The sequence below is a fragment of the Aspergillus pseudonomiae genome, assembly GCF_009193645.1.
Source record: "Aspergillus pseudonomiae strain CBS 119388 unplaced genomic scaffold BDV37scaffold_71, whole genome shotgun sequence".
NCBI lineage: Eukaryota > Fungi > Ascomycota > Eurotiomycetes > Eurotiales > Aspergillaceae > Aspergillus > Aspergillus pseudonomiae.
The window spans coordinates 46,649-60,338 of NW_022476063.1; the positions used below are offsets into that span (position 1 = coordinate 46,649).

Sequence of the window (13,690 nt, forward strand, 5' to 3'; positions counted from 1 at the left end):
CAACATGATCATACATAAGCAATTCTATAAACAAGAAAGCAACCATCTACACTTCCCCGAAGAAGCTCCCATCATTAGCATCAATCTCCTCCAACAGAAGACCACGTAAACTCTCCTCCGCATCAACCAACTCTTGCAGCTCCTTTTCCAGATTCTCCTTCGCCTCCATCTGATCCTCCCCACCGTCTTCTTGAATAGAATTCCGCAAAGCGAACTTCAGCAAATACGCCACACCCCTCAACTCCTTCTTAATCCTCTCCATACCCGCACCCTCACTCCCAGACAATCCACCCCTCTTACCCCGATCCACAATCTCCCTCTCCTCCTCACAAACATGAAGCCAGCACGCGCACACCGCACCCAATATCTCTCCCCGCCACATCCACACCCGCGGATGCGCATTCAAAACCACCACCCTCGCAACCTCCACGCCACCCAAAAGCAAGGGCGGATACGCCGTTCCAAACGGATTCGCCAGCGTATCATGCACCAGCGGCACAATCTCCCGCAGGAACTTCGTCGTATGGATCCCCAGCTCTCCCAGGACAGTCACCACCTGCTCCAGAAGCAGCGTCGAGAGACGCGGATACGGGAATGATGCGAGGTCCGGTGATAGCGAGGTTGGGCTCGTAGAGCTGATGTGGTGGAATGAGGGGATGAGGTTTTCGCGGAGGGTGGTTGTGAGACGGGATATGTAGGTTGCGAGTTTGTTGGATTGTGTTTGGGTTTGTGAGGAGGGGGTGTTGGTGTAGGTTGTTTTTTGGAGGGTGAGCAGGGCTGGGTAGGCTTCTTTTAGGAGGCTAATGGATTCGGGTTCCGGGGTTATGGTGGGGAGGGAGAGGAGGCAGGGTTTTAGGGCGTCTTCGAAGACGGAGGTTAGGTTTGTGCGGTGCAGGATTGGGGATTGGGTTTCTTGGATGGGGGTTAGGAGTTTTCTGAGCAGGTTGCAGCCTTGTGTTTTGATGGCGGTTGTGTCGTCGTCGATTAGGGCTAGGATTGGGGGGACGAGCAGGGGGAAGTGGGCTTCGAGATTGATTTGGTTGGTGGGCTGGGCGTGGCTGTTAGTGCTGTGGTTATGTTGGGGAAGAGGGGGAAGGCGTACTTTGTATTGCTGGATTATCCAGGAGAGGACGGTTGTGGCGTAGATGTCCTGGATTTTCCATGGCTTGGTTTCTGGGTCTAGGATGCTGGCGTCGAATCGGGGTAGTGGGACGGGGTGGAAGTTCTTGCGTCCTGCAGAGGTAATGGCTGGGTTTCTGGTCTTTGCGAAGAGTGGCCGGATTCTGTCCTTGAGGATTCTTTCAATCACGGACCAGAATTTAGTGTTCATTTCTGGGTTTGTAGCAGTTGCTGAAGCGAAAGCATCCAGTAGGGTAGTGGCACATGTGAATGCTTCTTGCGTTGTCCACGCATCTTCTGTGGAGGAGAAGCTGGCTAATGCAATGACAACATCTGCCGCACTCTCGGCTTTGGATATTGGGAGTGATTCAGCCAATAAGGAAAGCACCGCCAGGGCGATCCTTGACCTTAGTTGATCTTCCAAGATAGCATCTTTCTGTTCTGCTATGGCAGTTAGAACAGCTATTCGTCAGGTCAAGCCGGGTCTTGACTCACCATCCGATGGTTCTTCTGTCTGAGCATAAACTGGGGACGGAAGCGCAGCATCGCTTGCCCAGGCATATATCTTATTTGTAGCAACCTGGTCAGCACCGGACAGGTCTTTCGGACCCCGGGCTTTTAAGAAGTTATATGCGACAAGGAGACTTTCGCATATCTAAGGCGTCATTAGTATATGCCTATGGTCAACATGATCCAGGCCGATATTTGCTTACGTCCAAATTACTTGTATTCCCTTGCGATGACACATCCTGCCATAACAGATCTAATTCTTCAGGAAGTGCAATATTCTCTGCATGCGCTTCTGGGAAAGTGGAAGTCGAATGCCGCTGTGACAGTGCCTCGTGGCACGCTTTCCTAAGTTCTTCCATTACCATTAATTACTAGCCGATGTTCACACACAGTTTGTCCTCCCGGTGTAAAATTAAAAAGGGATAAAGAGGAAAACAAAGAAATGCAAAGGATATCATATGTAAATGAGCATTTGGTATTGGTTTACATAATGCGTGTGAATTGGAGATTCAAGGCAGGCGGTGGGCAATGGCAGTAACTAACACTTACACGTGACTGGACAGAGTATGTCGTCATTGTTGTCTCTCGTTATCACTCTTCATATTGTGGAAGAAGACTCCATAAAACAAGCTATTCAGTGGTTAAAGTCACGACCAACAGATTAGGCATATTTAACTGTGGAATATAACACATCCAAGGTATAAAGCCTCATTAACATTCAATTAACATCATTTCACCTTGCTATCAAAAAGCTCCAATTCTCAGATCTCCATCTGGTCGTGGTTTCAGCCTATCTTAGCTGGCGCTCCACGCACTGGTAGACCAGCCGCTTGATACAAAGCATCAATGCATTCCATCTGTCAAATGCTATCCTCACCGGTGATCCAGTATGCGGGTGTTTTGCCTTTGACGACATCGACGAACGCCTCCAGCTGCCATCGGTAAGTACTCCAATGCGAACTGCCACCTTTTCCACCGGTCGTCATAACGTTGGCCCACAAAGGACCTCCTTTGTATTGTTTGTGGTACCGCGTCTGCCCCGTTGTCTTGTCGGTGACGGCGATGTAGTGATACAGATGTGGCATCAACGCATTGTAGAAGAAGATGATGGCCCGCTCAGTCTCCACTTCGATTGAAGGCAACTCCCAGAAACGTGGGACAACGCCGGCAATCCACTGTCTTTCCATGTCGGTGTAGATCTGGCTATGGACCTCAGTATCCTGGGGTCCGACAAAAGTCAGATAGGCATACATGGCCGCGTCGACTCGTGGATCATCGCTGGAGACACGGGCAGTGACTGAGTTGATGGTTTTAGGGTGCCGTGCGCGGAGAGCGTAACGAGTAAATGATAGGGCATACGTCATGTCCATCGCGGAGCCACCTAACAATGTCAGAGCAAGCAATAGTAGATTCACTGTTCAGAGTTAAAGCACTCACCACCTAGATCATACTGCCATCGGATATCTCCCTTTGGTACACCGGGACTAGCAGTCATCACAGCCTTCGTCCGCAAGATTCTGCCATGCTGGCCGGACTCTAAAATCTGCCGCCATGCATGTGCTGCAGGGTGGAATTGCCAGTGGAACTACACGTGCGTCAGCTTACGTATTGCTTCCTGATTGAGGTATCAGCATAGACATACAGCTTCTTCAAGAGTCAATCCTTTCTCTTTGGCTAAGCTCACTAGGCCCTTTGCTTCATCTGCGTTCGATGTGAACGGCTTCTCGCATAGCACATGCTTTCCAGCCTGCAAGGCCTTGGAAGTCCATTCATAATGCTGGCCGTTGGGGGTGGACACGTATACAATATCCACAGCAGGGTCATCCAAGAGGTCCTGGTACGACCCGTAGGATTTGGTGATGTTGTACTGTTTTGCTGCCTGAGCGGCAGTCGCAGCATTGCGAGACGCAATAGCGTATAAGATTACATCCGGGTGTGTTTCCACGGGATGGATAACTGATGCATCGTCATCAGCCATAATGATCTGTAGAAAAGCAGGGGCTACATACCAGCAACGGCGTTGATCTGCGCTGATGATAGAATCCCTAGCTTCAGCGGTTGGGGGGATTTACGGGGCTTTGAAAGAAGAAATGAAGAGAGATACTGATGGATGAAGGTTGCGCTTTGGGCGACAAGAGCCATACTTGAAATTAGTATTTTCACAAGACACTGCTAAGTACTCCGGAATACTGTGTAGATAGAGGCTGATTGCAAGACTATTATATTAGTTTACTGGTGTGATTTCGTAGGCTATAGATAAACAGAAACCGCAGCACAGCAGTGGTCGACCGAAGACATTCGCTATGAATTGCATATTGGCAGCCTTATCAGGTGTACTCCTTTACTACTTTTCCTATCATATGATGTGGAGCAGTACCTCAAAATGACGTTGGCGAGGACGAAAATCCCATGAATTCCATTGTGACGTCGAGCTTCGGCTAAGGATGATGTCACTTGGATCATCTATTAAAGGGCACCATTTCCCGGAAACAGTAAATCAACAACACTCACTATCTACTCAAAGATGCCCGCCAAAGTAACCATCGACACGTCCCTGAAGGACGAAAAACATGCCATATCCAACGGCGAAAGTCCCAGCATCACCGTGGTCGCTAAAGAAGCACCGATTACCGTGAAACGGATACCCGCGACTCACATCAACGCAGCCATAGATAATCCCGGCGTCGCGCGCGCAGATATCGCAGTATCGATTGACAAACCCTCCGGCGATCAAGAATGGGCCAGTAAGGTGCGGGGATACGTACGTTCCCACAATGGCAACCGTGGCGTCCAACGACACGACTTACATATAACTGACATACACATGGATAGACCCCTCTCCAGCAACACGTCCTCTTCTGGGACTGTGACGGCGACGGGATGATCTTCCCATGGGACACCTATATCGGATTCCGGGAATTGGGTTTCAATATCCTCTTTTCACTCCTGGCGATGTTGATCATCAACATTAACTTTTCCTACCCGACTCGACTGGCATACAGTTGGCTCCCGGATCCGTGGTTTCGAGTCTACGTGCAGAGCGTGCACAAAGCGAAGGTATGTCCTTTTTCTGTTGGATCATGGTAATTGGACTAACTGGTGCGCTCCAGCATGGTTCGGACAGTGGTACCTATGACCCGGAAGGCCGCTTCATCCCGCAGCTTTTTGAGAACCTGTTTGCGAAATGGGACTCGGATAATGATGGCGCGTTGACGTTGCGTGAGCTGTTCCAGCTGATGCATGGCCACCGCTGCGCTGCTGATCCGTTCGGAGTAAGTGGCCATCGTTCTGTCGTTGGCATAAGTAGGTTATGCTAATCGCAAATCTGGTGCAGTGGGGTGCAGCTTTGTTCGAATGGGGAACTACGTGGCTTCTCATACAGAAGGATGGTAAGGTTTACAAGGAGGATTTGCGTGCTGTGTATGATGTAGGTGACCGTTCTTCATATTTTTTTACGGGTCTTTGAATGAAGTGGACTAATCTGGATTAGGGCTCTATATTCTGGAAGATTCGCGAGGCTCGGAAGACCAGCCCAGGCTGGACGCAAGGATTTGGACTCGGTGGAGATGGCTTTGTAGGAGGCGAAAAGATATATTCATAACGAGACGGCTGATATACAGTAAGTTGCGAGGGCTGAGACTTGAACGACGAGTGTAGAGAAGAGGAATAAAAGTGTACTATATACAAGTCCATGTATAGACATAGAGCTTGAACATTATGCCACTCTACTTGAAATGTATATTCAGTCAACATCTTACTCATAGGAATTAGTAGTTTCCAGCAGCGCTAAAATTCATACTTACACCATATATTATTTCGGTCATTCATTTTCAAGGCGACATCCAACCCGCTGTCACAAGGCAATGGACCATTTCTCATAATCCGCACACATATATTCCATAGACACAACAAATTCAACAAAGCATTAGACAATACTTTCCTTTAGAATATCCAGGTACATACACGGCTACCTAGAACCGTATCTCTCCAGCACCTAAAGTTGCTTCCTTCACTACAATTTCATTGCGAGATAATACATTCACTCGGTAGACGGGTTAGGCATGGTAGAAGTCTCAGGCCATTTGCGGAAAAGATCCGCCAGATGGTCAATGGGCGCTGCAAGAAGGCCCACAGCCGTCTCATACGGCGGCTTACTCGGAGCACTCGGGTGAGAGCGAGAAGGCACAAACATCTTGGTTCGACCAAACGACTCAGAAAGCTTCTCGCTTTCTTCCGAGGACAGGCCCTCCTCCAAGGCGGGCAGATCCGTTGCTTCCTCTTCCTTGATATGAGACGCGAGGTCCTCCATGAGGGCCTTGAGAGTCGGAATAAATTCTGCATCTGAAGCATTGAGATTCTGGAACTTTTTCAATTGTTCCTTGACCTGACCTGTTGTAAGCTTCATTGCCTGGGTGGGATTTATGTCGTATTACTCACGCTCTGGTGCTCCCTGCGATCCTTCTCGGCCAGAGCTTTACCATTGGCGACATTCTTTTCCATGGCGGGATAAATCACGAGCTCTTCGCCGATGGAATGACGAGCTAATTCCCAGGTGAATAGGTTCTGATACCTCGTCTGCTCATCCTGATCAGTTGATTGGATGATCTGATCATAGTATTGTTCGAGTTCACGGTGATCCTCTTTGATTGCATCGCTAACACGGGGCGCCATTTTCGATTGTTGCTCGAGAGTTTGTATGTCACTAAATATAGAGCACGGGTGAATTGACTTGATTGCTAGTACTTGTATGGGTAATAGCCATACTGCCAGAGCAGGTCTTTAGACCCTTATATCCTGCCCTTCCGCTAGCAATCCAACGGTCAGACGCACGCCTCATAATGAGATGTCATGGCGACGTTACAAATGCATGTAATTGGGCCATTCAATATTTACCCCAGAAGCCACCATTACAGGTGTATGAGCCGTAGTCTCGTCATTCTCTGCTTAGGTCACACAACTCACCCCAGGCCTCAATAGTCCCGTACTTCTGCTTCAATAGCTACAGGGTTCGAGGATCACGAGGACAGTCGCGTCCAATAATAAGCATGTGTTTGTCCTACAACTTTTTATGGCCCAGTAGCCAGTCGTTTTGCCTTGATTTCTAATAACCGGTCCCTGTCATGAATCTTCTGCAGGCTCTTTGGGGGTCTTTTAGGGTTCGATACGGACCATAGATCGTGTCGGAACAATGACCGCCAAGTGATGTAGGAGGAACATTAACCAAAAGATAGACGTGGGTGATGAAAGAGGTAAAAAGAATGTGTGACGTAGAGTGCCGCTTTACATCGCTAGTTAGTAGGCCTTTAAAGGCATTCCTGAGGAAAGCTGAGAAGAACTGCAGATTACAAAAATACTAGACACTAGAGGCTTCAAAGGGTAAGCTATTTCAATGCTTCAGAGCCCAGAGAGTGAATGCTCAAATAACATGCCATTAGAGTATTACTTCCCATGAAAGTAAAGTTGTTTGTGTGAGCATCACCATTTGGGATAGGGTCTTATTCGGATCGGCACCCATCAACTGGCAGCATATTTTGGATGAGTATCAACGCTCCTATTCATAATAATATATCATATGTTGTCACTGAGAAATTGTTTTACAGAGGAAATAATCGAGACAGTAATCACAGATTCCGCATACTAATTCCCCTTTAGCAAAATAGCTTTTCCATGTTACGGTACTCTCCAGCTATGTGCCGATAGGACCTTAGTCGGATTACTTCGCGAGATTATCTCCAGTCAAGTATCGGTGCTACCACATGAGGATAACATCCCCTACAGCATTGGCATAAGCCTCTCGCGCGTCCTGAGCCTTAAGGCAATCGGACATCTTCCGTATTCCTGAATCCTGATGCGGATCTCCTCCCACCACTAAGATCTCTACCATCTGCTGGCCACTGCCTAGTCCTATATAGGACCGCCATTATATCCTGTGTCGCACAGCACCCCGCGCCACTTTCTAGCCATTGGCGCAAGGAAGCCTGTTCCTAGAAAAATACTCGTAGCCAAGGATTGCTTTATCTTGGCTGTTGTTTTGCCAGAGTCCTCATTATCATCATGACGTCATGTGTATACGCATCCTTCATTCACCACCAAAAGACGCATCTTCACCGTAATTCAGGGATATCATGCTGGTCCTCTTATAGTAGTGCTACTGCAGACATAGTATTCTGGTCTAGAAAATAGCAAGCATTTGAACATGAGCTTTAGCGGTTATATACACTCCAAACAATCAGCACTAGCTTCCTGTTCTACACTCAACATGGCGACGAAGAATGAGAAGAAGCGCGGGTTGATTATCGTATCGAACCGTCTTCCACTGTCGGTCAAGGAAGAAAACGGCACATACAAGTCCAGCCTATCCAGCGGTGGCCTTGTAACAGCCCTGTCGGGTCTGACAAAGTCAACGAACTTCCGCTGGTTCGGCTGGCCTGGAAAGGCTATCGAGGACCCAGAGGAGCAGAAAAAGGTCTCGGACGCCCTGGAAGAGAATAGCGCGGTGGGAATTTTCTTGAACGAGCAATTGGCGCACGACCATTACAACAAGTTCTCGAGTATGCACCTCTCCTCCATACCATATCTATCGCCCACTCACCCTCTCACACTAACCACCCATAGACTCTGTCCTCTGGCCCATCCTCCACTACCAATCTGGGGTCGCCTTTAATGAAGACGCGTGGGAGGCATATCAACGTGTGAATGAGATTTTTGCTGATACCGTCGCCAAAGAAGCGGCTACCGGGGATCTCATCTGGATTCATGATTACCATCTATTGCTCCTGCCCTCTCTCTTGCGTGAGCGACTGAAGAAGCAGGGGAAGAACTGCCCGATTGGATTTACATTGCATACGCCGTTTCCGGCGGAGGACTTTTGGCGGGCGATTCCTGTGCAGAAGGACTTACTCAAGGGCCTGCTTGCTTGCGACGTGATTGGCTTCCACACGGATGAGTATAGGCGGAACTTTACTGAGAGTTGTGCACGTAGTTTGTGAGTCTATATACTTACTCTTTTTTTTTTTTTTTGTTCTGTCGGAATCTTCTGGTGGTGCATGCACTAATAATGTTACAGGGGTGCCAATTCTGAAAAAGAAGGTCAGCTTGAGTATGAAGGACACACTGCCTGCGTTGGCACGTTTGTGGTCGGGATAGACCCCCAGAAGTTCAACGACTCCATGCAGGATCCAGACGTCCAAAAGCGTATCAAAGAGCTGGAAAAGCGGTATGAAGATAAAACCGTCATTGTCGGTGTAGATCGGTTGGATTACACCAAAGGTCTAGTCCAGAAGCTCGAGGGGTGGGACCATTTCCTGAAGACCTATCCCGAGCTGGAGGGAAAGGTCACCCTGATCCAAGTAGCTATACCCAGCCGTGAGGATGTAAAGGAATATCAGGAGCTTGAGAAGGAGATTTGCACGCTTGTCGGCAAGATAAATGGGGAACATGGTATGTAGCTCACCTCTTCGCTCTCAACCTTTGTGCTAATACCGTTAGCTACGCCTGATGGGACACCGCTCATTTACATGCACCGGTCTGTTTCTTTTACTGAACTGACGGCCTTGTACTGCATTTCTGATATATGTCTTCTCACCTCCCGAAGGGACGGCATGAACCTGGTTGCATCGGAATATGTGGCTTGTCAAGAGAATAAACATGGCGTTCTTGTGCTCTCTGAACTTGCAGGCGCTGCATCCTTCATGTCTGAGGGCAGCGTTACCTTCCATCCTTCCAGCGTTCAGGAGCTGTCAGATGCTGTCCATCAAGCAATCACCATGGACGAGAAGGAGAGGAAGGAGCGATATAAGAATCTACAAGGCTTTATTACAACCCACACAAGGTAAGTTAGGATCTCATCCTTTTTATCCTTTGCTGAGCTAACTAATGTTTCTGTGAATAGTGCTAAGTGGGGAGAGGCCTTTATTCAAGCTCTATCTCGTCATGTCGAGGAGTAGGAGCTCTCGTTGTCTGTCTTCCAATCTCGTTTATTCTAACTCGTTCACGGGGTTCTTTTTTCTTCTTTTTCGTTTTCTCTTTTCTTATTTAAAGCGGCTTTATCTTCTATTTTCATATGATGCATGTCTTGTTTTTTGAGCCTGGCGAGAGTGGCGAAGTGTCATAATGTAGTAGATATCAACTTGATGGAGCTCTATCGAGAGACTTCTTTTTTTTCCCTTTTTTCCTCGTTTATCTGTTCACGCAGTTGAATGGGATATAATACTTTAGGGCATGATAATATATGTATATGCCTACAAACAGAGCCTTTCCAGTGAAAGTGTTCCATTCAGAGACGCTGTCTACCTGTTCTATCTTCCAAGCATGATATCTATTCGACTCTCCGGTCCAAAGAACTATAAATCCAAAGTCAAGAGGCACCACTAATAAAAACCGCAATGCAAGTAGCATTATCACTACCCGGTACATCCGCAGCCTCGTCCACAATATATTTCGCAGACTCTGTTGCATTCAACCCAGACTGGTAGCACGTTAATAACCCGTGCACAATAATCTCATCGTCAAGCCCATTAGTCACCCCATCTGAGGTTAAGATTAAAACGTGTTGATTCCCGTCATTCAGGTCGACTCGTGTTAGGTACGGTTCATTCGACAGAAGACTCCGTTGCTCTGTTGACGACGTGATATCAGCCCGTATCTGCGCTTCATTGAGAGGGCCCATCCCCGAGTTAATCAGAGGTTCCTTATACTGGAGATCACCCAGCGCCCGGGACATGTTCAGGGCACCTGTATTTATCCCCGTGTCAGTGGGAATCATGATCCTAATCTTCTTTCGTCGCACACAGGAACACTCACCTAGCCTTTCCGTCCCACTGTCGGTGTTGACCACACCACCGGCATTTATGATTCGGTTCTTCTCGTCAGAATCGCCCGGCTTATGTGCCTTCGTTATCCGACGCTGTATCACAGTTAGATCCCGTCCTTCCGAATATATCTATTCGCGCATCACATACGATGTTAGTAGCCCCCTCGCTCGCACCAGTATAATCCGCCATTAGAATATGCGAATCACCCAAATTCCCCACGACCAGAAAACCCTGGGTCAAATTGACCAAGGCCAACGCAGCAGTCGACCCGGACGTCGCGAATTTCTCCTCGCCGTCGCAGAATCCTGTCAGTAGCTCCGCTTCCTCTTTCTTGATCGCTTCTTTGATGGCCTCTTCGTACCGACCGCATTTAAACTGCGGGCTTTCTTGTAGGAGGCGCTGGATGGTTTCATTAGCGTGTTTGGAGACTTTACTGGAGCCACTGTGGTTTTGGTTAGTTGGCTCATATCGAAGAAAGGTAAAGGGGGTGGTATGTACTGTCCGTCGTAAACTGCGAAGAAGGCGATCTTGTCGTCGCCTGGGTTCGTGGAGAAGTTCTCGGGGAGGAGGAATGTGTATTGGTCTTGTTGCGTTGGTCGGGAACCTATCGTCTATTGGGGTGTGAGTGTTGTGTTTCTTGGAGTTGGGAGATATGTGAGCGAACACTTGCGGCCCCTGCTTCCTCGATCGTTATTGTGCTTGGGATTGTAGTGGTTGTGGTGCTCATGTTGCAAGTCCGTTCTTCACGGGAAGTATTTTTGTGAGTGATTGTGTTGTGTATTATGTCTATGTTTATGTCTATGTCTATGTCTATTTATGTGGTCTTATAGGTTCGTTGTCAGGGATACTCATGGATTGACGTTGGTCTATGGATGGATGTTGATGCCGAATCGTGTGGATTTCATCTTACGTCAACGGCCAGCCACGCTTCGCTGTATGACGCTATTTTGCATGGTCTCGCTCCACTTTTACTTTCTTAGGAAACCCTGTTGCTTAATTGTGCAACTAGGGAGAATATATCCGGCAGATTGCAACTTTGGCAGCTGTTGCATACTCTGTTGACTTCTATACGGTTTCTCGCTTCATGGCGTTTAGGTTATATTGTATTAGGTTGGCTCCGTCACTTCGAGCGTATGTCCAGCTCTTCCTTTCGGCTTGACACTTCTTCCAACGCCTTTGCCTTATCTGTGATCTCCGGGTGTAGCAGCTGCCACCGAATCACCATGTCCAAGGCCTTACTCATCCAAGGTCCTTTCGGAGCTGCAAGGTGCTGGGCAACCTCAACCCCGTTTACGATGGGTTTCATATCGTAGACGTTCTCCAGGTTGTGTTCTACGAGGTATGAGAGAAACTTGTTGTACTCTTGGATCACTACCAAGCACATATGAGTTAGCATCATCGGAAAGCGAAGGACAAAGGGGGAAGTATCTCACCTTTGTTGAACTCGCCTCCCTGCGCGACTTCTTGCAAGATCGCCAAGGTACAGCAAAGTCTCCAGTCCTTGTTCCATGTACGGATGTATAATCCAATTTGCTGTCGAATCTCTGCCGCGGTGCCACTCATGCGCTCCTCCAGAAGGGAGGATTTCACGCCCACGATAGAGCGCCAATGACAAGCCGCATCACGGAGTAGGTTGATCGTTTTGTTATCAGCGCGAAGGCTATCCTTAGCGACTTCCGCCGCGCGGGGAGGAAGTGGCTTTGCTTTGGGTCCTTGCGCCACGCGATCTGGCACCGTTGACCAGGGTGCGAATGCAGCGATCACCCAAGCATAATAAGCTTCTTGGGCGTCGCGAATAAGTAGGTCGCGCACACGTGCGATAGGTATCGAAGTGTCCTCGGAGTGTAATAACTCCTGCAGAGCATTGTAGGCCAGAGCCCAGGAAGATGTATCCACGCCGACATCATCTTGGTGGTTTGCAAAAATCGTCTGGTATAGTTCAAGGCGGTCAATAAATTGTAGAGCACCTCGGGGATCCGGTCCTATATGTTGTGAGTGGGTAGAGCATGGCCGCAGATAGAGGCTCTATTACCTTTGAGCATCTTCGTCATTTCGGTCCCCACGCGCTCTCTACTGATCTTCAGTTTGAGTGCTTCACTGATATCCTTGTTTTTCATGGCGTTCTCCGTGTCTTCATCAATGCGATATCCTAATCGGCTGGCAAACCGAATGAGTCGCAGTACACGTAGCGGGTCATCCTTAAATGTTTGATACGGCTCCATTGGTGTGCGGATTACTTGATCTCTCATATCTTCAAAGCCCCTTCGAGTAAAATCCTCTACTTTGGACTCGTTCAAATTATAAAAGAGGGCATTGATGGTTGCATCCCGGCGCATCGCGTCCTCCTCGGCCGTGCCAAACTCCATTTGGGGATTGCGACTATCATCCGAGTAGGTTTCCTTCCGTAGGTTGACCAAATCGATATCTAGCCCAAAGATCTTGGTAGTGACCGTTTCCAGGTGCTTTGACTTCTCTGGGTTAGCCTCAATTTTATGGAGACTGACGATAGCGTCCTTGAGTTCGCCATTGTTGTGGTTCTTCTTATACTTCTGCAGGTTTTCTGGGATATCTAAGTAGTCTTTAAGCAGAAGACCGAATTGGTAGCCTGTCATGTTGTTTATGCCCACATCGATATCATGGCTATCAATGCCGAGCAGCTTGTCCCGCACCCAACCTCCTGTGAAACGCAGTACCGTGCGGGGGGTGTCTGCCGCATTGCCTCCTTCTGCAATCGTTCGTTCTCGTATATAGTCTGCGACATCTAGAAGAAGGGATTTCAAGGTGTTCTCGAGGGGCGTGAGCTGAATTATGGGAAGCGGCTGGTCGGATATCGCGGCCATTTCGTCCGAAAGGTTCTTGCGCAAGATGGGGGAACAAATGCGTCTTCTTTTGGTAGCTCTCTCGGGAGAAGGGTTTCTAGATATCTCGTGGTTCATGGAATAATTGCACACAGTTGAGCGCCAGCGACAGATCGGTGGGTTTGATCTTAGTGGGGTGCTTCTGGTACTAGGCGGAATTCTTGTAGAATGAGTGGAAACATAGACAGTTCGCAGAAATTGTTGGGTGGGGCTGAACTGATATATCTCAGGAAGGATGCGTAAAAAAGTGGGTTTGAACATGGATCGTTTCCATGACAGGAGGAAGTTACAGTATGACTCTATGGAGTTTGTTGTCGGTGCCCGCATTGATGACTCGAGTCATTCTGCCCGTCTTTTTTTATACTTTGCGATCAGGTAGCTGGGACCACC

At 48.4% G+C, this 13,690-nt stretch overlaps 6 protein-coding genes across 6 annotated transcripts; 2 read left to right on the plus strand and 4 right to left on the minus strand.

Moving 5' to 3' along the window:
- Positions 1-46: 46 nt before the first annotated feature.
- BDV37DRAFT_274040 (uncharacterized protein) lies at positions 47-3,771 on the minus strand (the record flags this gene model as incomplete). The annotated part of the gene is made up of 9 exons (XM_032085159.1): positions 47-1,048; positions 1,103-1,560; positions 1,615-1,774; positions 1,833-1,868; positions 2,445-2,458; positions 2,507-3,010; positions 3,067-3,214; positions 3,272-3,585; positions 3,639-3,771. The coding sequence occupies 9 exons, from the start codon at positions 3,769-3,771 to the stop codon at positions 47-49; spliced, it is 2,769 nt and encodes a 922-aa protein (XP_031938228.1).
- A 377-nt stretch (positions 3,772-4,148) lies between these two features.
- On the plus strand, positions 4,149-5,369 carry BDV37DRAFT_256356 (caleosin family protein). Its single transcript, XM_032082827.1, has 5 exons — positions 4,149-4,390; positions 4,462-4,686; positions 4,740-4,901; positions 4,964-5,056; positions 5,120-5,369. Exons 1-5 carry the CDS (start codon positions 4,154-4,156, stop codon positions 5,228-5,230), a joined length of 828 nt encoding a protein of 275 aa, XP_031938229.1. The 5' UTR covers positions 4,149-4,153; the 3' UTR covers positions 5,231-5,369.
- Positions 5,370-5,668: 299 nt separating this feature from the next.
- BDV37DRAFT_286144 (hemerythrin domain-containing protein) lies at positions 5,669-6,300 on the minus strand (the record flags this gene model as incomplete). Its single annotated transcript, XM_032087872.1, has 2 exons — positions 5,669-6,013; positions 6,067-6,300. 2 exons carry the CDS (start codon positions 6,298-6,300, stop codon positions 5,669-5,671), a joined length of 579 nt encoding a protein of 192 aa, XP_031938230.1.
- A 1,588-nt stretch (positions 6,301-7,888) lies between these two features.
- BDV37DRAFT_274042 (trehalose-6-phosphate synthase) lies at positions 7,889-9,575 on the plus strand (the record flags this gene model as incomplete). The annotated part of the gene is made up of 5 exons (XM_032085160.1): positions 7,889-8,180; positions 8,245-8,614; positions 8,696-9,069; positions 9,118-9,460; positions 9,521-9,575. 5 exons carry the CDS (start codon positions 7,889-7,891, stop codon positions 9,573-9,575), a joined length of 1,434 nt encoding a protein of 477 aa, XP_031938231.1.
- A 341-nt stretch (positions 9,576-9,916) lies between these two features.
- On the minus strand, positions 9,917-11,254 carry BDV37DRAFT_256359 (PP2C family serine/threonine-protein phosphatase). Its single transcript, XM_032082828.1, has 5 exons — positions 11,107-11,254; positions 10,941-11,053; positions 10,590-10,884; positions 10,432-10,534; positions 9,917-10,362 (listed from the first exon to the last, which is right to left on the minus strand). Exons 1-5 carry the CDS (start codon positions 11,167-11,169, stop codon positions 9,986-9,988), a joined length of 951 nt encoding a protein of 316 aa, XP_031938232.1. The 5' UTR covers positions 11,170-11,254; the 3' UTR covers positions 9,917-9,985.
- On the minus strand, positions 11,254-13,590 carry BDV37DRAFT_256361 (tRNA adenylyltransferase). Its single transcript, XM_032082829.1, has 3 exons — positions 12,475-13,590; positions 11,876-12,424; positions 11,254-11,813 (listed from the first exon to the last, which is right to left on the minus strand). Exons 1-3 carry the CDS (start codon positions 13,559-13,561, stop codon positions 11,563-11,565), a joined length of 1,887 nt encoding a protein of 628 aa, XP_031938233.1. The 5' UTR covers positions 13,562-13,590; the 3' UTR covers positions 11,254-11,562.
- Between the last annotated feature and the right edge of the window lie 100 nt (positions 13,591-13,690).